The sequence below is a fragment of the Xiphophorus couchianus genome, chromosome 15 (genome assembly GCF_001444195.1).
Source record: "Xiphophorus couchianus chromosome 15, X_couchianus-1.0, whole genome shotgun sequence".
In the NCBI taxonomy this organism is placed as follows: Eukaryota; Metazoa; Chordata; class Actinopteri; order Cyprinodontiformes; family Poeciliidae; genus Xiphophorus; species Xiphophorus couchianus.
This window is the reverse complement of record NC_040242.1, coordinates 15322735-15343307: the sequence shown is the minus strand read 5'-3', so window position 1 is coordinate 15343307 and position 20573 is coordinate 15322735. Positions and strand designations below refer to the sequence as shown.

The window sequence follows — 20573 nt, the reverse complement described above, 5'->3', positions numbered from 1 at the left end:
GTTGTATAGCTCCACCTATTGGAATAGAATAGAAGTACTTTATTCATCCCAGCAGGGAAATTACTTGGTAATGAAAACAAAACTTTAGAGGGATAAGTTTCATGCATAACTTGGTTATGTAGACTGAAATTGATGTCTAATTTATTGATTTATAAGAAAAAAAAACGAACTAATTGAAAAGTATTTTTTCCATTAAGAATTGATAAGAACAGTTTCTAGTTCAATATAGAAAGTTCTCTATTACTTTGGTATATGTGAGAGCATACAGCTAAATTCAATCAATTTCGGTAGGCTCTTCGTCAGATTAAAAGTACTTCTTGAAAATAGCGACCTTTAAGCAGGTATTAAATATATTCTTCCAAAACCAGCATTTCTGTCTTAAATATTTTTCCATATTTTTATCAGCTGTCAGCAAAAAGTTATCATAATTAATATAAATAAAGGCTAGAATATATCATTGCATAATTAATCTGTAATTAACCTGCATATTGTGTTTAACTTAGTGAATTGATTTACTGAAATAAGTAATTTTTTAAAAATATAATTCTAATTTATTGAATATGACATTGTCACTCAGAGGTCTGGACTGTTTGTGGCAGATTTGGGCAGGATGTATAGGAATTTTTTCAGCTGGTGCACATGTGGGTTATTGTGTGCAGAAGATGTTTTAGTATTTTGTGTGACTTCAAATTTTAGGAGAAGTTGGGCTGGTTTAGCTTTAGTTTGGGAATCCGTAGCAGACAATTTGAAGAAAAGAATCTTCCTTTTTCAAATGTATATCTATATTTTTTGTAGAAAGGGCAGTTGTCTACTTTTGTCGACAAACAGGAGCAGAATATTCTGTCTGTGTGCCCAGGGCGCAATCGCAGACATCTCTCAGCTACTCCCTGAATGAGTTTTCAATCGGTTGTTTTTATATCCAGCTAATGAGCAGCGCTTACACAGCGTAAGCGCTGCCAAAAAATGTTGGTTGGCCAATGACTCTGATTCTTTCAGTTCATATTCCATCCTGAGCTGGCCACCTCCAATGCCTGGCCAGACCATAAAACAGCAATGCTTACACATTTCAAATGTTAATTAAATTTGCACAATATCTTCCTGATTGGACAGGAATGCGCTTTCACATTAACATTTACAAGAGGCTACTGTATGTCAGGACATTTTAGGAGTTTATGGAGACCTTTGTTAGTATCTTGCAGCCCGCTTTCAGGGTAAACTTGCTTGTATGGTCAGACCTGGGCTTAGGCCATTTTTGACTATTTTCTGTACAGTGGAAGAGTTGATTTTACATTCTTTTGAGATGTACAGTACAGACCAAAAGTTTGGACACACCTTTTAATTCAATGAGTTTCCTTTATTTTCATGACTATTGACATTGTAGATTCACACTGAAGGCATCAAAACTATGAATAACACATGTGGAAATATGCACTAAACAAAAAAGTGTAAAACAACTGAAAATACCCCTTATATTCTAGTTTCTTCAAAGTAGCAACCTTTTGCTGTGATTACTGCTTTGCACACACTCTGCATTTTCTTGATGAGCTTCAGGAGGTAGTCACCTGACATGGTTTTCACTTCATAGGTCAACCTGCCCTGTCAGGTTAATAAGTGGGATTTCTTGCCTTATAAATAGTCATGAAAATAAAGAAAACCCATTGAATTAGAAAGGTGTGTCCAAACTTTTGGTCTGTATTGTATGTAAATCCCTTACAGGGCATTAATCTTTATTCTGAAGGCCTCAGACAACTCTTTAGGTCTCACATTTGTGTGAGACCTAAAGAATATTCTGTCTGTGTGCCCAGGGCACAATCGCAGACATCTCTCAGCTACTCCCTGAATGAGTTTTCAATAGCTTGTTTTTATATCCAGCTAATGAGCATTGAAGTCTCACATTTGTGTGAGACCTAAAGAGTCTCACACAAATGTTTTCACAACACCTCAACAATGTTTGGATGCGCTGGAGTGTCATTATAGTCGTTTTATTAGTCGGTGGCCATATTTTAACGATGTTTAAAATGATATTCTGAGAAAAGAGGAGCTAAATGAAGCTGCAGCAGTCAGAGGAAAATATTTAGACTATAACCGTATTGGATAAAAGCGGTTTAAATACACCCCCACTCGATTCTTTCCTCTTCGTCCACCCACCATCACCACCATCCTCTTTCCCCCCCAGAACTAGTGCATTGTGGGACAGTGGGAGGCGGCGGTCCTGTATTTGTGATTTTTTTTTTTTCTTTTTCGAACAGCTAGCCGTCATTTGCGTTTCCATGCAGAACGGGAAGCCGCCGTTCTAATGTCTCCCAGTGAAAGGAGCGCACCAGTCCAGTCTTTTCGGTGAGTGCGGGCAACATTGTTGTTTGTGCTCGGTTTGTTACAGCGCCGCCGCTGCTGCTGCTGTTGTTGTTGACGACGAGCTCTTCTCTTGGAAGTTGCTAGCTGGAGCCGTTGCTAGCATTGAAGTAGCATTTCTGGATGCTCGCTGTCAAAGCGGAGCCGAGCTGGACCTGCGGCTTCTGCTGCCTGGAGTGGCTCTGGGAGAATTTACTGCCAGCTAGCGGAGTTAGCTCTGCCTATAAATAATGGCAGGATCGAACAGAGCTGCTGCTGCTGCTGCTGACTCGGTGTGCCACTGACAAGCCGCGGCTAATTAACAGACACCGACAGGCTTTAAGCCGTGGGAGAAAACCGACACATTGAAAAATGTAGTAGACGGAGGTGGAGGAGGGAAAAAAAAGCAGTTTAACTATTTGTAAAATAAATACGGGAGTAAATGATGCTCTTTAAGCGCCAGGTCTCCAAATAAGAACATGTGCAATTATTAATTGACAATTGGAAGAATTTTTCAATTAATAATTGACAAATTATTAAGCTTTCCATGGTTGTGACCTGTGCCTTTAAGGGTTTTCTTCTGAGTCGTTTGCTCCAGGCAGACAGAGCAGGATATGCAGAGCTGACAGATCATTCATTTAGTAATCAATAAAATATGAAGGTTTGTTCTGCAGGTCTGAGCAGAAACGGCCAATCAATATCGATAATGTAATTAAGGATAGACTATAATGCAGAAAGCTTTGAGTTTTATTCAATAATAACCCAAGTGAAGTTGGTTTATCATTGAAACTGGGGTGGAGGAATACGTTTGCAGACATGGAGCGCGTTTCCCTGAAATTAAATAATTGCTGTTACAGCAAGTCTACTAATGGGTTATGATCATATTTTGTTCTTGCAAAATATGATTCATTGATCTCATCCTATTACCGTCCTTCTGTGCACACAATCTCAGTTGAATAATGTAAATTGACGGGGAGAGGATAAAAATGAGCCTGGACAAACTTTCCTCCGTTCTTACTGTGGGTCTTTTCTGCATCCTTGGGTAATTCCCGGGATGTTGAGGATGTGTCAGAACATCGCAATAATAACGCAGCTCATGACTGGACCAGCTCTTCTCTAAAATCAATCCATTCTGTGACCATAAATGAATAAGCTAGTTTTAAAGATATACTTAGACATGAAGTGAGTTTTTGTTTTTAGATGGAATTAGGTCAGTGTGTGTATTTTTAAAGTAAACATTTAGTATAAGGATAGTTTATCTGCCATATTAAATTAAAGCACACATGGCTTGAAATTCTGCACAAGATTGCGGTGTTATGGACAGTTTCCATGTGTATGCATGAGTGGCAGTTTTATTTGATTTATTGTCTCTATGGCATGCACCACATTACATCCCTTTCGACTTGGGATGTTTCAAACGCTGAAGAACAGGCTTCCGAAAATCGAAAATCCAGACACATCAAAAACATGCAGCGCACTTTTTGTTTTATGGCTCACTGCATCCAAAAACCTCAATGTGTCAGAAAGTTGCTTTAAAAATGACTTGCAGGCTTTGAAAAAAAAAAAAAAAACTAAATTATGAATTAGTACTGTCAAGAGCAGCTTCTGCTGACTCTATTATTTGTAATGTAGTTATATTGTCTTTTATAATGTAACTTTTATAATTGACCATATTTTAAAAAGTAAAAAAGGCAGGGCGCTTCGACTTTGTAATTCACAATCGTCAATGTGGACATTATGATTCATTTATGTAAACCTCGACAAACCCTGAAGATGAGTTCATTAGAAATGAGAAATGAAGCACTAGAGCATTCACTTCAAACCTTCTGGCCTGTATAAGCTTTAAAATAAAAGTCTTCAAATGAACATTAATCCAACGAGCCTGCTTTAAATTGCCATCCTAAAATCCAGAAATGTTAAATATACTTTCCAATGAAAAAATAATAATGAGGGTTGTTCACTTTGGAACACAAATGTGAAGTTACTTTTTATGCAACAGTTTCTGTGTTAGTTACTTATTTATGGTATAATTTTGTTTAGTATTTTCAAGTCCACAATCATACTTTTGTATATTTTTTTGTACGTAAAGTGTCGTGTTGTGCAGAACATTTAATGTCCTCTTATTTTTATTTGTGGGGGGTTTTTTTTCAATTATTTTAATGTCTTTTCTGGGTTATTGCAAATAACATACACTTATATGCCAGTTTTTAGTGAAGCTAATTTAAATTTGTAGCCCTTAGGCAGATTGACAATAAAGCAAACAAATCCTCCCTAATGTACACATAGTTTTAAATACTAAAATATCTAATAGAAAAATTTACTCAACGTCTTCAACATCAGTCAGAATATATGTGCTACATCTTGCTGAACTATGGTGTTATGTATTTATTAATATTTTAACATTCATAACTCAGGTTTTCTTTTTTTTCTTCTTTTTTTTAATTATCCAGGTGGCTCATGCTCACTGCCTCCCTGCAGCCGACATGCCTTATGGGATATTAATGAACCATCTATGACATTCCAAGAAGAATTAATGTTTACATTAAGAGCTTTTTTTGCCAACAATTAGCCTCACTGGGCCTCTTTTTTTTCACCTGTGGAAAAACACACCACTATATTTTGGTTGTGTTTCTATGTTTTTTTTTTGTACAGAATTTCTATCCTTTTTTGCAAGAGGCTGATTCTCTACCATGAGATTCCGAATCTACAAGAGGAAGGTGGTGATACTGACTCTGGTGGTTGTTATCTGTGGCCTAGCTTTTTGGAGCAGCGGAAGGCAAAAAAAGAACATAACTCTTCAATTCTCCAAGGAGTTCCCCAAGGAATTTGAGGCTGTGAAAAGGAGCAGCAGCCTCAGCAGCAGCAGCAGCAGTGGCAGCCTCAACAATCACATCCAGTTGCAAGCCACTCCTGCAGTTAGCCGTGCACCTGTCCCGCCACCCGTTATCCAAGTGAACGGCACGCACCTGGACAATGCAAAGGATAAAGCCAAAATTAACAAGCCAGAGGTGGACAACGCCACTCTCGTCTATCGCGGTATCGTCTTCCAGCTGAATTTTGACCAGACGATAAGAAACGAAGAGAAGTACAAGACTCGGCAGAAAGATGATCTGGTCGTGGTAGTTCAGGTCCACAACCGACCCGACTACCTGAAGCTGTTGGTGGATAGCCTGCGAAAGGCCAGGGGAGTGGAGAGCATATTGCTGATATTCAGCCATGACTACTGGTCTCCGGAGATAAACAAAGTGGTGGCCTCTGTTGACTTCTGTCAAGTCCTTCAGATTTTCTTCCCGTTCAGCATTCAGCTCTACCCCCAAGAATTCCCGGGGAACGACCCTAGGGACTGCCCAAGAGATATTCCCAAAAAAGACGCCTTAAAACTCGGATGCATCAATGCAGAGTACCCGGACTCCTTCGGCCACTACCGCGAGGCAAAGTTCTCCCAGACCAAGCACCACTGGTGGTGGAAGCTGCACTTCGTCTGGGACAGAGTGAGAGCTCTCAAAGACCACCAAGGACTGGTTCTGCTCATAGAGGAAGACCACTATCTGTCGCCAGACTTTATCCACCTTTTAAAGCTGATGAAAGCTCTCAGAAGGGAGCAGTGCACCGATTGCGACATCCTGTCCCTTGGGAGCTACAGCCACATCGGCTACTCCAGTAAAGCGAACAAGGTGGAGGTGAAGGCCTGGAAGTCGACGGAGCACAACATGGGAATGGCTCTGAGCAGAGAGACGTACCACAAGCTCATCCAATGCACCGACACGTTCTGCACTTACGACGACTACAACTGGGACTGGTCCCTGCAGCACCTGACTGTGGCCTGCTTGCCCTCCTACTGGAAGGTCATGGTGAGCGAGGCGCCCAGGATCTTTCACGCCGGGGACTGCGGCATGCACCACAAGAAGGCCTCCTGCATGCCCATCAGCCAGAAGACAAAGATCGAAAACATCCTACAGAGCAGCGGGAACCAGCTGTTCCCCAAAAACCTCCTGATCACAAAGAGACTGCCGGCTAACGGCGCCGGAGGAGTGGCCCCGCATGTGAAAAATGGGGGCTGGGGAGACATCAGGGATCATGAACTCTGCAAGAGTTATGTTCGATTACAGTGACCTTAATTGCTACGATTATGTATTCTTTTCTCTTTTGCATCCTATATATAAAAAAGTAAATCTTTATGGACTACTCTCCATATTGCCTGTTTTATTGGACTGTTTTCTTGGATTGTTCCAAATAAAGACGAATGTTGAATTTTTGGCTTCTTTTCATGAACATCTGGGCTCTGTTGTTGATACCCATGTTGCGCTAAAGAATATCAGCTAGAGTAAAAGTTCTTTTATTGTGAGCTTCTGTTCAAAGGTCATGAACAAATAATATTTTACCTGTGTTAGATGACTTGGTTGGCCTCTTTTTTTCATAAATTGTGATTAGTTGGTCTTGAGGAGCAAAAGCCAAAGTGTCCACAACAACTCAAACCACAAAAACAACAGCGGTTTATGCAAAGGCTGTTTTGTTTCTGGGAAATCAATGTAGAAAGTGCTTCTTATGTATGAAGCTTGGAACATGAGTTTCAGTGCCTGATATCACAGTAAAAAGCATCAGTAGAGTTAACCTAAACTCCTATAAATACATTTTTTGCTTGTTACATTTCTTTTTTTTTCTTTTAAACATTTATTCCAGAAAAGCTTTATATATTCTGTATATTAGTGTTTTAAGACAAGTCTTAAAACCATTTCGCTCTCTGCCGTCTCTCGCTCTCTTGTATCGTTAGCCGTTGGGAGAATTTGGATTTACAAAAAACAGATGCAAAGCAGTGCTAGCCCTTCCATCAATGGTTTTCTGCTTAAACGCACCCTTTACTCTTACAAGGCCAACAAAGGTTTCTTAAAAGTTATTAAGAACTACAAACACTCGATGCTATTGTTCGGGTAAAGTAGATTTGCGCAAGTTATTGGTTCAATAGCCTGCAAAAGTAAGTAAGCCAAAAGAGACCTTTCATGAAAGCAATTTGTAATCATGAAAATCCTAAATACTTTTCTATTGTTGTTAAGGGTTAGTCCAGGTTTGACCAGTATCTATATTGTATCTGAAGTGGTCCTTATGGCAAAAAAAAAAAAAAAAGCATTGGAAACAGTATAACAGCTAAACAAAACTAATGTGTAAACCAATCCAGTTCTGGTTTGACTTGTCTCAATTTAAAGGTAATTGACTCCAATCTAGATTAAATGTTTTTAAAAAAGTTCATGTATTTAAGTGTCGAATGTGAAGCTGGAAATCTGACAACAACCTTTGGGACGGTTGTAGCAAGTTGCCATCTACAGTCTAGGCAACTCTGCCTAGACTTTGCACTAAACAATGTACCTGTTCCAATTTAATTTTTAAAAATTTGGGCCCACAGCTGACAAATTCCCTGCAAGCCATGCCACCCTGGGTGTTTGCCATATCAACAGTGATATACTTTAGATACAACCTAATAACCCCTTAATGGAACTTTATTCCAGAAACTCTGACCTATCCTTTTAAAAGGTTGAGATCGGAATACATTTTATTACGCAAAGCAAAATGTAGCCCATTTTTAAATAGAAACATAATTAGGAACTGAAGCCCTGTCTCATCAGGGTACTCATAAAGCGGGTAATCCTCTGGTGTTCACAATCCTGCTGTGCACACATGATTAATTTGAAGGTATTTATAGCAGGTAAATTTACTGAGATCAGATGTGCTAAGTTAGACACCTTGCTCCATTTAGAGTCTAGAGTCTTACTGAGAATACCACTGCGAACATACCCTATGATGGGGTTTTTACAAGCTAAATTTTTACATGCTTAAACATTTCTGTTTAAGCAATTTATACCTTAAACAGAAATGTCTATTTCTGATTAAGGTATATTCTGTTTATACCTTAAACAGAAATGTCTATTTCTGTTTAAGGTATATTCTGTTTATACCTTAAACAGAAATGTCTATTTCTGTTTAAGGTATATTCTGTTTATACCTTAAACAGAAATGTCTATTTCTGTTTAAGGTATATTCTGTTTATACCTTAAACAGAAATGTCTATTTCTGTTTAAGGTATATTCTGTTTATACCTTAAACAGAAATGTCTATTTCTGTTTAAGGTATATTCTGTTTATACCTTAAACAGAAATGTCTATTTCTGTTTAAGGTATATTCTGTTTATACCTTAAACAGAAATGTCTATTTCTGTTTAAGGTATATTCTGTTTATACCTTAAACAGAAATGTCTATTTCTGATTAAGGTATATTCTGTTTATACCTTAAACAGAAATGTCTATTTCTGTTTAAGGTATATTCTGTTTATACCTTAAACAGAAATGTCTATTTCTGTTTAAGGTATATTCTGTTTATACCTTAAACAGAAATGTCTATTTCTGATTAAGGTATATTCTGTTTATACCTTAAACAGAAATGTCTATTTCTGTTTAAGGTATAAGCAGAAATGGGAACTTTTTTTTTTCCAGTCCAGCAAACTTTGACAGAAAAAGCCCAGCCTGGGAGCTGCTGCCAAGGACTGCAGCCTGCAGGGCATTGTTTCGTTTTGTTGCAATGCATCACTGTCTTGATTCCTACAGAGGGAACATGGAAGTTCAGACCTCTGCGTCTCTGCAGAGATTTTTGTTTTTTTCCCCCGATAAGCGCAGGTATAACCAGAGGGGTCCCCTGGCACTCGTGCTACTTTCTTGTCCCTTTTGTTGTTATTGAAGATGCATTTCCATTTTAAGTGCGTCTGTATTGACGGTTTCCACTTGGACCAGAGCTTGCTGGCCTCTAGGCTGCATTGATTATTTTTTTCCCCCTCCTCCTCAACTCAGCAACATGTATCTCTCCATCCTGCCTGCTATTTTTTTTAAATTTTATTTATTTAATTGAAGCTGGTTATTCGTGTAGCCAGGTCATACGACAGTTCACCTGGTGGTCCCATTTTCAGCATTGCCTAAACTTGATGTTGCACTCTTAATCCAACACCGTTGCTCAGTTGAACATCTGTTTAAAACCTCAACAATGATGAGGCCTAACAAAGGACTCCTGCATACCGAGGGATCTCCACAGAAGCCCCAGTTCATTTCCTGCGCGTGAACTTTAATTCCTGACACGGCGCTGCGGTGCTCAGGTCATGGGACTGGCATATTGTGCAGCTGCTCTCATGGCGGAGAGACTCAATAACTGGGCCTGCACCTCAAGGGAAGATGGCTGGCTCAGAACAGAAATAAGAATGGAGGATGTGGCACTTTGCTCCTCATGTGATGACCGATGGTTAGCTGATGTCGGAGCCGTTAGGAATTACACCGCGCTGCTTCCTCTGAATGCCCTGCAGAGATAGCCACAGACCTATTTGTTCTTGCCTACAGTAAAGTAAAAGCAGAAAGCATGTACATCATTACAACCCACTAATAGCCTCATTCTAAAGATCTACAGGCGCCCCGGCAGCACACAACTTATAGATGTAGAGCATTAAGCCGCTAAATTCCTCCTTTTGGTGGGTAGCTCCGAAAACCCCTGCACATTTCAGATAATTGTGTAACAATGCAATATTTCACATTTATTAATGCAATTGACAATGACATTTTGCTAACTCGGTTACATCACCTTTACTTCACGGGTTACCTTGCTGTCAAGTCATACCAACACATTAACATCTGCTTTTTACAATTCATTCATTATTTATGAGCCTTAGTACACACATGTTACATAAACAGACAGAGGCCATTTTAACAATCTGAGCAGCCGAGGACACTGAACTGTCTCATCTGATCAAAGTCGCAATGAGGCCTGGCCCGTTTCCCTGAACATGCACCGTTCTGGCCAGAAGATTTCACGAGCTGCTCGTGAGGATGAGTGTTATATTGATGTTGAATAATTGTAATTCAAAAGGAATTCATGTATTCATTTGACTTCAGATGTTTATTTTAGAAAAAAATTGTTTACTAATGGAAACAAAACTATACAGTTACAATCAATCAATCGTTCAAATCAAATTTTATTTGTATAGCACATTTCAGCAGCAAGGCATTTCAAAGTGCTTTACATCATAACAAACACAAAAACACAAAGCCATGCAACATGGAATCAACAATCAAAACACTACATTAAGTCAAGCGCCATCATTAATTTTGTAATTGATTATGTTTCAAATACAATTCTAAACAGGTGGGGTTTTAGTCGAGATGTAAAGGCACTCAGTGTTTCAGCTGTTTTACAGTTTTCTGGAAGTTTGTTCCAAATTTGTGGTGCATAGAAGCTGAAAGCTGCTTCTCCTTGTTTGGTTCTGGGGATGCAGAGCAGAACCAGAACCAGAAGACCTGAAGGGTCTGGAAGGTTGATACAACAACAGCAGATCTTTCATGTATTGTGGTGCTGAGCCGTTCAGTGATTTGTAAACTAACAACAGTATTTTAAAGTCTATTCTTTGAGCTACAGGGAGCCAGTGGAGGGACTTTAAAACTGGTGTTATGTGATCTATCTTCCTGGTTTTAGTGAGAACGCAAGGAGCAGCGTTCTGGATCACCTGCAAGTGAATGGTTCCAATATCTTTTTTTTGTTATGCTTGGTAATAATGAGATACTTTTCTGACTAGGACTGGGAAGTATGGCTCAGCTGCTACATAAATTCCCAGGAGAAAAAGTGACCTGGTTTGTATATAGCCAGTTAAAAAGTGTCTGACAGGAGAGCTGGGCAGGAAAATAAAAAATAAAAAAACTCCATTCGATTCTGTTTGTTTATTTAAGGGATCAGCCCTTCTGATTGATACCTGCTCGGCACGGATGAGAGCAGTCCGTATAGGAGCTCAGGAAGTCAGTCAGAGTCGTTTAGCAGCTCCCTGACAGGATGACTGAATCAATCCGACCTGCTAATCACACTCCCCACACCTCTCCTGTCACGGGCTGCCGTATTTAGAGGGACGAGAGCTCCTGCTTCCTCAAAAAGTGACTCATGAATTATGGAGGAGTGGTGGTTTTTGTATTATTATTCGTTTGGAATACAAAATAAAGCTGAAGCTGTGAGAATGCAGAATGAAGAGAAAGGAAGAAATGGAGACGACAACATAATGTACGGAGACAGTGATTTTTCTGGTTGGAAAAGTGCTGGAGTCTTCTCTGAGCATTGCTGCCATCTATTGAGCAAAACAAAATACCACTTGCTGGGAGGACATGTCTCAGAAAAGAAAATGCCTTCATTTTTAACCGCACATGTGCTCCTTGAAGGATAACAGGACTCTCTAGGGAAGTGAGGCTGGCTCAGATCTGTGTAACGGCAGTGTGACGAACATGCAGTGAGATGCTTAGAACATCTTCTGAAAGGTGAACCTTCACCTAATCAGATTTTTTCTGCTTTTGATTAAAACTAAAAACAAAAGTAAAGTGAGACATGATGTAGTGCACTAGGTTGTTTTTAAAGGTCTACCCCTGCAGAGTGGTTTTCTAAAACCACTCTGCAAAAATATTCTATTAGGTCACTGTATTTAAAATGCTGCTTGCACGGATAGTCCTGAATTTAATGCACTTAAATAGTAAAGCATATCCCCTGAGACTAGTAAGTGTTTCTAAATTGTGTTACTGAGGCATTACACCTGAGGCCAGGGTGTCGCTCTTACAATCGAACACAATTGCATTGTTCACCTTCATGGAAAGTAACATAGTTTCCAGAGATTTTAATTGAATGTCTACAACGAGCTTTTATTGAAATACTGCATAATTACATTACGGCTGCACTCTAACTGAAAGGATTTTCCTTTTCTTCTAAGCTGGTTTAAGAGCACCTTCTTCTGCACAGAAACAGAGGGATCTGCAGGTGTTTCCCTTTCGATGTACAAATTATGCAGAAATTTCCTTAATCGACTTGACACCACAGGAGAGGGCAGACAGCGTACAGCCAGATGTTTCCCAATAAACATTAAGATTAAAATGATATGACTAGAAAATAATGGATATGTCATAAATTAAAATTCTTATCTCTATTCTTGAACACATACAAGCGGGGTTGATCAGAGGTGATTGGCAAAAGAATGGTGTGTTCTTGTAAAAAAAAAAAAAAAAAAAGCAAGAGCCTGAAATTGAAATTCTGACTGGGAAAGATGGACCTCACTGAGCAACTCCGAGTTTAGCAGCAGTATATAAGGGTGCCACCCAAACAAAACATTGAAAGTTGTTGGTATGCATCTTTAGTCTTTAGCACTTCTCTGAAATATCTCTTTGTGAACATGCTCTGTTACTGTTCAAGCTGTTAAAATGGGGTGTAAATGCCCATTCCATTATTTATGCTGTTTGTAGGTTGCTACCCATAGTACCCACTAGGGGCGCTGTAGTTTGGTTCACTTTAAGTTAGTACCTTCATTTAAAGTGAAAAATAAGAGGAAGTGTTGCTAGTTTCCTGTCAGTCAGAACTTTGGGCGGAAATATCCCACGGACAAGAGGAAGAGGAGGATATTCTTCATCTTTATGACTCTGGGTTAGCGCACATTCTTCAGAAAAGGCTAAAAGCAGCAGTGATGGGATTTTCGGCTCCTTTTCGAGATGCGGCTCTAATGGCTCTTCTTACTGTGGAGAGCCGGCTCTTTCGGCTCCCAAACGGCTCCCCATATATATTTTTGACATTATTAATTAATTAATAGCTTAAACCTAATTTTATAATATTTTGTTTCATTATTGACATTGTTAAGCACTTATGATGAGTAAAAATGCCGCATAACAATGCTATAGCAATACCGATGCGTGTGATGTCCGCATGTGCCTGTGCAGGTTGTTTGTCGAGCCTGCACGATAGGAAATGCTGACTTTGCACAGTCTGCACTCTGCCCTGGAGCTTGATGTAGCATTAAAATGAGTCCAAATCTTGCTCCGTTTTCTGTCACTCATTTATTTTCACCTATTCAGTTCTCACACTGACTCCCCTTCTTTCTGTGCTTTTTGACCGCTGAGTGAGTGTCTGTACATAAACACCTGCCGAACGCTATACAGCTTGGCCAATTGCCTGCCGTTTCCACAAAAAAAGTGGAGATAAACTTTTTTTTCACTGTTTTCCCGCCACATTATTAATTGAAACTATGTGTGATTGGTCAGATGTGTGGAGCACACGCTTGACATGAGGGCAGTGGACCGACCGAGGGAAAAAAAACTTTCCGCTGTGGCACTGAGGGAGAAGGAGGGGGGGAAACAGCGAGGCACCGCAGGACAAAAAAAAAAAAAACGATGTGGGGAAAAACTATCGGCTCTGGCACTTGCAGAGCACAAGCACAACGACAGGGAGGCGGAGAGACAGCGATATACTGTAGAAAAAAACCCGGCTCCCAAATAGGATCCTAAAACAGCTCCCATTGCGGAGCCGGTTCCAATCGTTCACTTCAAAGAGCCGGCTCTTAGAGCCGGATCGTTAGTGACCGACACATCACTAAAAAGCAGCACTGCACGGACTTTACCGCCATAAACTTTGCAGCCCTTGGACAGCGGAGCGAGGTACATGTTTAGAACAGCATTAGTTTGTGAAGTTAGCGTTTTTATGTAATGTACTCATATTTTGTGTCAAACAAAGGCACTTAAGCAAATGTATTTTCTTTTCTTTTAGTTTTCACGGTGTATTTGGAGCACGGTGTATTCAGTGCTATTTAACAAACTTAGTTTCGAAGGAAGTAAATACAAATCTACTGCACCCGTCGAAGCTTTCTGTGTTTTCTTGGGTCTGAGGGACTGCTACATGGGGAGTAGCTTTTATTAAGAGCAACTACAAATACATAGAAATGCTAAAAGCATTGTTTGTGTTATAGCAGCCTTGCTAATTTTGAACATCGGTGGATCGTCATTAGCAGCAAAACAAATAGCAAAGCCCACTCTTTTCCACAGCGCAACTAACATTCTCATTTCAACTAAAAACATTAAAATATGAGGAAAAAATAAGAGTGTATGAACCCCACAATTTAGATTTCCCTAAATTGTTAGCTTGGGTTTTTCGTTGATATTCTATTTCTGTTTAAAGCAGGACAATTCTAACCAACTCTTAGCCATTTACAGAATCCCATTCCCTAATGTCAATTTGGTAGCATAACTTATTTTAGCACTCAGTTTTAAACAGTTATAGTAGCCTAGGCTAGCTACCTGCTAACCATCGCCAAAACAACACGTTAATGGTGGGTAACTATGGCAACCAGTGACAGTTTAAAAGCCCAGGTTGGGCGCGCAACTGTCCTGTTAATTAAAAAATCCATCAGACAAGCCCGCTCTGAATATCAAACGAAACTCTGTGACATCAAAATATAACTCCAAAAGCAGAATTCTGACATCCCCAGCGAGTATATAAGCTCGTCACACCGATCTCCTTTCATCACAACCCTTTAGCAGCCGTTGTTGATACGTTTTTCTTGAGAATTTATTTAGCAATTCGCAGTAAGATTTTCAACTTTGTTTGGTGCACATTTCTTTTGGAGATTGACATCAAACCTATCGTGAAATCTTTACTGAGTTTCCAGAGAAGCGACTTATCTTAGAACCTGAAGCAAGCGAAAATAACAATGCAGTCCAACCAGCCTAGAGTCGAAGACGTTGCATCCGACAACATTGTCGAAATTTAATTACAGCCACCCAAGCCACCCAAACGCAAGAAGAAGAAGGTGCCATTTGCAGTCTGGTTGGAGCTGTACGCCCCTGAGGAGCTAAAGAATCCTGCTGAAAATATCGAACAGCAGGACGCTACGCCTGTGATTGGAAATGAATCGATCGCCAAAGCAGTGGAGGCAGTGGATCAAAAGGGGGAGAGACAGCCACCTGAGAGTGAGTCCAATGAAAAGAACCAGGTACCATTTAAAACCTGGTCGGAGGAACACGTCCCCGTTGACCCAGAGATTTCTGCAGGAAATATTGAACAGCAGAACAATTCACTGGTCAGTGAAGAAGAGTCCACCGCTGGAGTGCAGGAGACAATTGATGTAGCAGAGAAGGAACAGCCCCCTAAGACTAAGGAACAGCCACCAACGATGAGGCGCAACAAGAAGAAAAAGATACCCTTTAAAATCTGGTTGGAGAAACATGCCCCCGCTCATCTAAGGGTTCCAGCTGAAAGTACTGAAACGGAAGACGCTTCAATTGTTACCAAACAGGAATCGATCTCCGTACTGCAGGAGACACCAGAGAAGGAACAGTCCTTCAAGTCTGGCACTGAAAATGTTAAGAAGCAGGACTCTTCTCTGCCTGAAGAAGTAGGTGATCAGGAAGATTCCTTAAAGAAGGAGATTTGCAAAATGGAACCTGTGATTTCTTCAACACAACTGGTCACCGAAAAGACACTCATCTCCAAATCACAGAAGAAAGTGGATCAACAAGGGGAAAAACAAACATCGAACACGAAGCGCATCAAGAAGACACCACTGTTATGGAAATCTTTCCCCGAGCCAGATGCTTCCATAGATCTTGAGTTTTTTACTGAAAACTGTGATATCAATAACGGTCCTCTTTTGGAAAAGGAAAATTATCAGGCAGCTTTGCCCAGCAGTGGAAAGAGGACATTTTGGAAAATGCTCCCCAAGTCAGAACCTGGAATTGATGTATGTTTCTTTGCTGAGAATATTGAAACCCAAAATGTTTCAATGCCGGCACAAGAAAGTGACGAGGCAGCTTCCTTGAAAAAGGAAAGTTATTCTGAGAACGCTGGGATTTCTACAACACAGCTAGTCACCGAAAAGGAATCCATCTTCAATCCGCAGGAGACACTTCATCAAAAAGGGGAAAAATGTCCATCTACTGATAATCCCAAAGACAACATGCAAACACAGAATTTAACTGAGGTTTCTGGTAATCAAACATCAGAAAATGTTCAAGGAGAGTGTTTAACTGAAATTCAGAATTTGCCCCACTCTTCTGAAAAAACAAGTCAAGCAAAGTGTATGTGTCTTGCCAAATCTCAGGAGTCTGAATTAGGATATATGGAAGTACAGAAGTACTTAATGAAACAGCTTGATAAGATGTTTGGTATAAATCAGAAACTTAATGCTAAACTTAAACAGCAGAAAGATCTGATAAGGAAACTAGTCTCAGAAAGAAAACAAAGCAAAAATTCAATGGTTTCTGTTCAAATTCAGACAGATTCGCAAGACAGTCCAAAGCAGAAAACAGTCAATTATCAATCTGCTTCAATACAAACGGAGATAAATGTACAAGAAACCAGCCATCAAATAAAACCAGTCCGTCGAACAATTTCAACACAAACTGAGATGGATGTGCAGGAAACCGATAGTCAATTGAAACCAGTTTATCAAACGATTTCGACACAAACTGAGCTCCTTTTATTGCTAAAAAAACAGCCCTCTGAAACACAACTGAACGAGCATCAGGATCGGCAGACCAAGCTATTGAAGAAATCTACAGGTAAGAACAGGAGAGAGTCAGCAATTAAAGCCATCTCTGGATCGGAAACCCTCAATAATGAAAAGGTTTCTGGACCTAGTAGTGAACAACAAGACATTCCAGTACCAGAAATAGTTGGGGATCAGGCAGCGACCATCAAAAATGAAAATCACACAAATGAAACAGTCATTGGTAAACCGCAGCAGGCAATCGAAGAAGAAACGGTCTCCACAACACAACAAAGTGGGGACAATCAAGATGAGAAAATGCCATCAAAGAAACCTAAACATAAGAACAAGAGAAAGGCAGCAATGAGAGCTGCCTCTGAGCTGGAGATCCTCAATAACGAAAACGTTTCTGGACAAACCATTGAACAAGAAGTTTTAGTACCGGAAATAGTTGGGGATCAGACAGCCACCATCAAAAACGAGATTCATATAAAAGAAACAGTGATCGCTAAAGTACAGCAGATCACTGAAGAAGAAACAGTTTGTGAAAGACAACTATATGGGGACCAACAAGATGAGAGAAAGCCATCGAAGAAATCTAAACGTAAGATCAGGAGAAATGCAGCAATGAAAGCTGCCTCTGACTTGAAAAACCTCAACAATGATAAAATTTCTGGAGAGAAAAGTGAACAACAAGAAGTTTCTAATATAGAAACAGTTGGGGATCAGGCAGCTGTCATCAAAAATCACATTCATAAGGTTGAAACAATGATCTCTGGCGCCCATCAAATCTCTGAAGAGGTAGTGATCTCCGAAACGCAACAAAATGGGGATGAAGAAGTGAAGAAAAGGTCATCAAAGAAATCTAAGCATAAGAACAAGAGAAAGGCAGCGATGAAAGCTGCCTCTGAATCTGAAACTTCCAATAATGAAAAACATTCAGTAGAAAACATTGAACAAGAAGTTCCAATACCGGAAACAAACAGGGATCAGACAGCCACCATCATAAATGAGATTTATAGAAATGAAACAATGATTGGTAAACTACAGCAGGCGACTGAAGACGGACTGGTTCATGAAATACAACAAAATGAAGATCAGCAAGATGAGAAAAGGCCATTGACTAAATCTAAATGTAAGAAAAAGAGAAAGATGGCAATAAAAACTGAACTGGAAACCATTGTAAACCAAATAGAGTCAGATCAAAATGTGATCCAAAACACCAAGGCACCAAAAATAGAGTTAGCAATAATACCAGAGATCCCCCAGGCAGTTTTTAAGCAAATAGACAGAAAACCTTGCAAAGTTTCAGCAGACATAACAGGTAAGGTTCCTGTAGTTTCCGTAGAAGGGGAGAGTTGTCTAATGGAAAAACAGAAAACATCCCCTCCACAGACAAAGATTACATTAAATGAAGATGTAATCCAAAAAACACTTCAGGAATCAGAAATTCAATCAGCTGAAGAATCAACGGAGCAGAACAAAATCTCTGATCAAGAAGAGAGCCACATGAAAAAGCTCTCACTGTGGAGCCATTTCAAAAAGGTTTTAATTCCATCACTTCTGCACCAGTTCTATATTGGATTTGAAAGAGAGCTGGGGCCACGTCTGGGTTGGGTGATTGGCAGTAATTATAAAAAGAGCTACTGCTGTTGTTAATTGGACATTTTAATATTAAAAAGCTAGGACTGCACGGTGGGAAATGTCTCCCCGTGTAGGTGTGGGTTCACTCCGGGTGCTCCGGCTTCCCCCACATTCAACAACATCAGTACTCATGTTCACAACATTGTAAGATTTTTATTCCTAATTCTAAACAGAAAATAGGACAACCACATTTATTAATTAAAGGGAGATTTGGAAAAAGAAAACATAAACAACATGGAACAAAAAAAGACTTTTAGAAGTCTAAACTTATACAAATTGGGAAAAAATTTGAAAACTATTTATCTTTCTGGGCAAGATATATATATCTATATCTAAATTTATCTGTCTATACAGATATACATAGATAAATTTAGATATAGATATCTATACAGATATACATAGATAAATTTAGATATAGATATCTATCTATACAGATATAGATAGATAAATTTAGATATAGATATCTATCTATACAGATATAGATAGATAAATTTAGATATAGATATCTATCTATACAGATATAGATAAATAAATTTAGATATAGATATAGACAGAAATCTATATCTAAATCTAACTACTTCTAAATCTATCTATCTATCTATACATATCAATAAATAAATATATACAGTATATATATATATATATATATACATGTATATATGTACGTATATGTATTATACGTATACGTACTATATATTATTAATTAATATATTATATATTATATATATATATATATATATATATATATATATATATATATATGTTACCTGAAAAAGTTTGGGTTTTCATTACCTATCATAATAATAACCATCCAATCATCTAAAACCGACATAATCACTTAAACTGAAACTCTCTGACTGTAATGTGTGATTTCACATTTGGAATTGATTTAGTAATATAAATCAACATGGCAATGATATTCTAATTTGTTAAGAGTTCACAAAAAGGTAACCATGGTGACTAAGTCAGTATATTCATGAAAGTTGTAAGTAACGTGTATATACTGTATATTGCAAAGTAATAAACGGTGAACATTTGACCAGTTTGCTGTTGGAATATGGTCCTTATAGAAGTGACTCGCTAACATGGGATAAAAGAAATTCCCATTGTATCGTTATGTTGCAGTTGCTTGTAATTTATACAAGATGGCGCCAGATACCAGCTCATTTGCTGCTTGGTCAGCTGACATCTGTATATCTGCAGTCATATTTTTGAGATTTTATTGCATCGGTTGCTACCAATGAAGGAAGAGTTCAAGGAGAAATAAGTTGTTAAATATAAGACACATCATGGATAAATAACTGATGGTTTTGAGGGCAATTAAATACATCATCGCTGCGAACAAAAACTGATGATTAGAATAATGCAGAAAGTTCAGTATAAATTAATTTTTTACTTCCACCTTAGTTTTAATAAGTGGATATAAACAATAGATCAATGGATGTGTAATGACAGTCAGACTTTTACACGTAGAAATCATAGGCGTCATTATTATTCTGTGCTTTAATTAATTAACTTTATTTTTTTTTCAGCCTCGTACCTTATTTGGTAGTAAGACATTGCACTCCGTAAGTGAAGGGGGCGCTATTTAATAAATTATGCGCGGTCTCCCGTTTTTATTTTCTTTTGAAATCTGTAATACATCTTCATCTTTAGGAAGAAGACTCACTCTCAGCATGCATTGGAAATTCCTCTCTTTTACCTACTTCAGCTGAGCTAATCATACAAACTAGTTAACGAGCAGAACAGAAATGTAAATGGTATAATGAGGAGTGGCGTTGTTGCGATGAAGAGTGTCGGAAATGATACGAGTTCTTAAAGAGACAAAGGCACAATTTCAAGGCCTCAAATTACCAAGTCAAATTCATGTTCCATATATACAGCAGCTTTATAAATAAATGTAACAGTTTCCTTTGTGCTCTAAATTGGCACTTTCTGCTTTTAATGGTACCCCCACTTTAAAGCAATGCTGTTTAGTTGGATCTACGATTCTACAGAAATGCGGTCATGGAATGTGGAATGATTAGTGATGGGCGATCACTTGGTTTGCTCAAATGTTAAAAGAAAATCTGAAAAGAACTATTCTGATTTTTAATAATGCATGTGACATTTCATAAGAATGATTCATCCCTTCTTCAACAGATTTACATGTTTTCAATTCAACATTCAACAGGTGGTCTACACACATCCCAAGGCTGGAAACACCTTGAGAATGACCTGGAAGCAGGGATGTCTGGGGTTTCCTCCTGAACCTGCAGGAATGCCATCGTTTCAGACAAATAAGACACACACACGCGTTGCA

The 20573-nt window shown here is 38.9% G+C and overlaps 1 protein-coding gene across 1 annotated transcript; it reads left to right on the top strand.

Moving 5' to 3' along the window:
- The first annotated feature begins 2181 nt into the window (after nucleotides 1–2181).
- On the top strand, nucleotides 2182–6582 carry mgat2 (alpha-1,6-mannosyl-glycoprotein 2-beta-N-acetylglucosaminyltransferase). The gene is made up of 2 exons (XM_028040664.1): nucleotides 2182–2337; nucleotides 4782–6582. The coding sequence occupies exon 2, from the start codon at nucleotides 5022–5024 to the stop codon at nucleotides 6441–6443; it is 1422 nt and encodes a 473-aa protein (XP_027896465.1). The 5' UTR covers nucleotides 2182–2337; nucleotides 4782–5021; the 3' UTR covers nucleotides 6444–6582.
- Nucleotides 6583–20573: the final 13991 nt, after the last annotated feature.

Excerpts from the sequence above, each read along its gene's own strand:
- mgat2 (XM_028040664.1), top strand. The coding sequence starts at position 5,022 with ATGAGATTCCGAATCTACAAGAGGAAGGTGGTGATACTGACTCTGGTG.